At 35.0% G+C, this 3,793-nt stretch overlaps 1 protein-coding gene across 1 annotated transcript; it reads left to right on the forward strand.

The window, feature by feature from the left end:
* Positions 1–633: 633 nt before the first annotated feature.
* LOC140877713 (uncharacterized) lies at positions 634–2,618 on the forward strand. The gene is made up of 3 exons (XM_073281267.1): positions 634–1,150; positions 1,714–1,959; positions 2,467–2,618. The coding sequence occupies exons 1-3, from the start codon at positions 634–636 to the stop codon at positions 2,616–2,618; spliced, it is 915 nt and encodes a 304-aa protein (XP_073137368.1).
* Positions 2,619–3,793: the final 1,175 nt, after the last annotated feature.

Here is a 3,793-nt window from a genome sequence, read left to right on the forward strand (position 1 = left end):
TAAAAATATAGAGCAATGCAAAAAGATTCTATTCTGAATTTCCTTGAAGTGTTGAAAATCCGTGAAGATATCTTAGGAGAAGATCTTCTTGGGTTTCTCGAATTTCGGTGTTCGGGATCCACTTTTTTTGGTTTCATATTTTGTGTTCTTCTGTGTATTGTTAGGAAGTGGTTTTTGTTTTCTCACATGCTTTTGAAAAAATTGATTTTTTTATAACATTCATTAGTATTGAGTTTTGTAAAACGATTTGCAGTTTTTCTAGTAAATATTTTTTCCCTAAGGCACCGCGCAAGTACTTGGTACTTGTGCATAATTATACCTGAGCATTTTGTTATTAGTTTTTGATTTTATTTATGCTTTAAATTATTCCGCTGCATGTTGTCTCAAGTGTTGACAACATTTAGAGACAATATCTTTTAAAATATGATGTTTGTGAAGTGTCTATTCATGTCAATGGAAGAAACCATCTAACAAGTGATATCAAATCCCACTCTTGACGACACTAAGAGAGGTTCTGGTTGATTTTGTATTTTCATTTTTGACAAATAATTCAGGATGTACACCCTTTAGACGAGTGCTACACTCAGACCATCGATTCTAGATGGGTCCATCTATGGAATCTAGAAAGTAAAGATGAGAATCTGCAATAAGTCCATAGATGAAAGAGCGTGGCAGTGTATCTTGAATGTTTGGTCTCCACCTAGAAGAACAGATGAAGACGGTGATATAGTGATCAAATCTGAAACCGAGTGGACTGAGGATGAAATAAAATGTTCAAACTATAACTCTAAAGATTTAAATGATATATTCTATTCTGTTGACGTTAATATGTTTGGTTTGATTACTAATTGTGTATGCTCTAAGCTGGCTTGGGAAAATCTACAAACACATTGTGAAGGCTCAGACAGTGTTCGAAGAACAAAATTGAGGATGTTGTCTTCGAAGTTCGAGAATCTGAGGATGGAAGAGAATGAGACCCTTGATGACTCTGATCTAAAGTTGCGGGATATTGCTAATGAATCACTTAGTCTTGGAGAGACGATTTCAAATGAAAGACTAGTGAATAAAACACTTCGTTCACTCCCAGAAAGGTTCAACATGAATAATTGTGCGATTGAAGAATCTAAAGACACGTCCGCACTCTCACTGAGTGAGCTGATGATTTCCTTGTGCACATATGAGATGAATACAAACATTCAAAAGAAATAAAAAGGTAAACCATTTCCCTTCAAATTTCTAATGATTCATACAAGGATTTGGTTGAGTTGTCACAGGATTAGAATGAATATGACTTGGGAGATGACTCAATCTCAATTATAACCAAGAAGTTTGGAGACTATCTGAAAAATATGAGAGAGACAAAGAAGACTGGACAGAAACTCAAGACTCCAATGATTCCCACATCTGATAAACCATTGAGAATAGTTAGGCCTAAACAATCACAAAAGAAGTTCTTTGGTCATGGACAGTCTCGACTCATGCTTGAAATAAGAAGCCAACCCATTTCTAAGAAGATTGATAATGTGCAGTGTCTGTCATGAATGCCAAGATTATGGTAATTATGCCAATGAATGCGCAAGTAGGCTTTGGAAAGGAATGAATACATCTTTGAGTGATGAATAATCTGAAGAATATGAAGAATAGAGTGAGGAAAGTCATACATCTCTAACTGCATTGGTGGAAAAAATAAGATGTTACAAATTAATCCATTAGGTGTTGCCGCAGGTGTTGCAACACTTGGTTGCAACATCTCTCTGAGGCCAGTCTGTTTAAATACTTCAAATAATTATAACCTGAGCAATCCTGATGCAGATGATGAAGGAATGACTCTGGAAGATGTGAAAAAGTTATATAAAGAGTTGTATGTTGACTGGATTAATAGAAAAAACTTGAATACAACTCTTTCAGAGGAAAACACTGACTTGAAGGCTGCAGTATCCAGACTTGAGGTGATTTTGAGTAAGAATGATATGTAATTGTCTACAATAAAAGAATAACTCGGGAAAGCCATGATTCCACTGGACAGATTCAACTCGAGTAAATGAAAACTTGATTCAACACTCATGATGGGTAGAGATGGTAAGATAGGATTAGGTTTTGACAACAATAAGTTTGAAGTTGGTGAGACTTCAAAACCTACTATGTTTTCAAAGGAAAGTAGCAGTTCCACATGTCCGTCAACTAATATTCCTTCCTCAAAGCCACAAGCTTCCGTTCCAAAAAAACACCAAAGAAAATGTAAGTTTGTGTGCGACTACTGCCACAGGCCTGGTCATATCAAACCTTACTGCTTCAAGTTGAGAGATGACTACAGATAGTGTTCTATTCTTCAAATGTTTCCTAAAGTGTTGCCTAACATATACCACAACATCCTTAAGAACAGATTTACTACAAGAAAGGTTTGGGTACCGAGAGCTGATATTCATTGTAATATGACTTATACTTCTTTGAAAACTAATGTTTCAGGTTTTTGGTACTTTGATAGTGGAAGCTCTCGTCATATAACAAGTTCAAGACAATTCCTCATAGATTATGTTTTGCTGAAAATTGGAAAAGTGACTTATGGAGGAGGATCCAAGGAAAATATTGTTGGAAAGGGCACACTGGATGTTGCTTGACTTCCTAAACTTTACAACATGCTACATGTCAAAATATTAAATACAAATTTTATAAGCATTAGCCAACTTTGTGATGATAATTTTCATGTGAAGTTTGATAAGAATATTTGTAAAGTTTTTTTATAGTTCTAACATGTGTGTCATGACGGGCACTAGATCATCCGATAATCGCTACCAACTTGGAGAAGTGTTGGCATGTAGGCATACAAAAGTGAATGAATTCAACCTATGTCATCAAAAGTTGTGTCATGCAAACTTCAAAACATTGACGAACTTAAGTAAGCCTAATTCTGTTCGAGGCATGCCAAATTTAATGTCTGGAATTCCATATGTGTGTGAGGCATGTAAAAAAGGTAAGCAAACCAGGGTGTCACACCAGTGTTATAACATTTTGGGAAAAACCCGTTCTCTTGAGCTTTTTCATATGGACTTGATGGGTCCTATGGAAGCAGAAAGCTTCGGAGGTAAGAAATACTCATTTTTCTATGTGATGAATTTTCACGCTACACTTGGGTAAGTTTTTTGAGAGAAAATTCAGACACCTTTGACGCTTTTAAAAACTTCTTAAGGGATTGTAAATTTTCACAACTTGAAGGTAGCCAGAATTCGCACTGATTATGGTAAGAAGTTCAAAAACTCTTCTTTTTCAAACTTTTTTTGATAAGAAAGGTATTTCTCATTAATTCTATGCTCATAAAACTCACCAACAAAATGGAATTTCTGAAAGAAAGAATAGAACTTTGCAAGAAATGTCTAGAGTCATGTTGAGTTCTAAAAACATTTCAAAATGTTTTTGGGCAGAAGCCTTAAACACAACATGTCACATTTCAAATAGAGTGTACTTGAGGACTTATTCTGCTATGACCTCTTACAAAATTCTCATGGGAAAGAGGCTGAACCTTAAGTATTTTCACGTCTTTGGTTGTGTCTGTTATGTTTTAAATGATAAAGATCACATTGGAAAGTATGACTCTAAAAGTAATAGATGTTTGTTCTTGAGTTATGCCTTAAATAGTTTTGCCTATCGGATGTTTATCTTAAGAACTAGAACAATTTTTGAGTTTATTAATGTTGTCTTTGATGACTTTGTAGATCTTAGAAGAATACCGCTGAAAATGAAGTTGAGGATCTGATGGAAAATTCTTCACCATAAGAAAGCTCAAATTTTGCCCTAA

The sequence above is a fragment of the Henckelia pumila genome, chromosome 2, assembly GCF_033568475.1.
Source record: "Henckelia pumila isolate YLH828 chromosome 2, ASM3356847v2, whole genome shotgun sequence".
Taxonomy (NCBI): domain Eukaryota; kingdom Viridiplantae; phylum Streptophyta; class Magnoliopsida; order Lamiales; family Gesneriaceae; genus Henckelia; species Henckelia pumila.

Bases quoted from the DNA above. Each gene is read 5' to 3' on its own strand.
- LOC140877713 (XM_073281267.1), top strand. From the start codon at position 634: ATGAGAATCTGCAATAAGTCCATAGATGAAAGAGCGTGGCAGTGTATC. The intron at 1,151-1,713 runs GTGAGCTGATGA...TTAATCCATTAG, and splicing joins CACGTCCGCACTCTCACTGA to GTGTTGCCGCAGGTGTTGCA. The intron at 1,960-2,466 runs GTAAGAATGATA...CTAATGTTTCAG, and splicing joins CAGACTTGAGGTGATTTTGA to GTTTTTGGTACTTTGATAGT.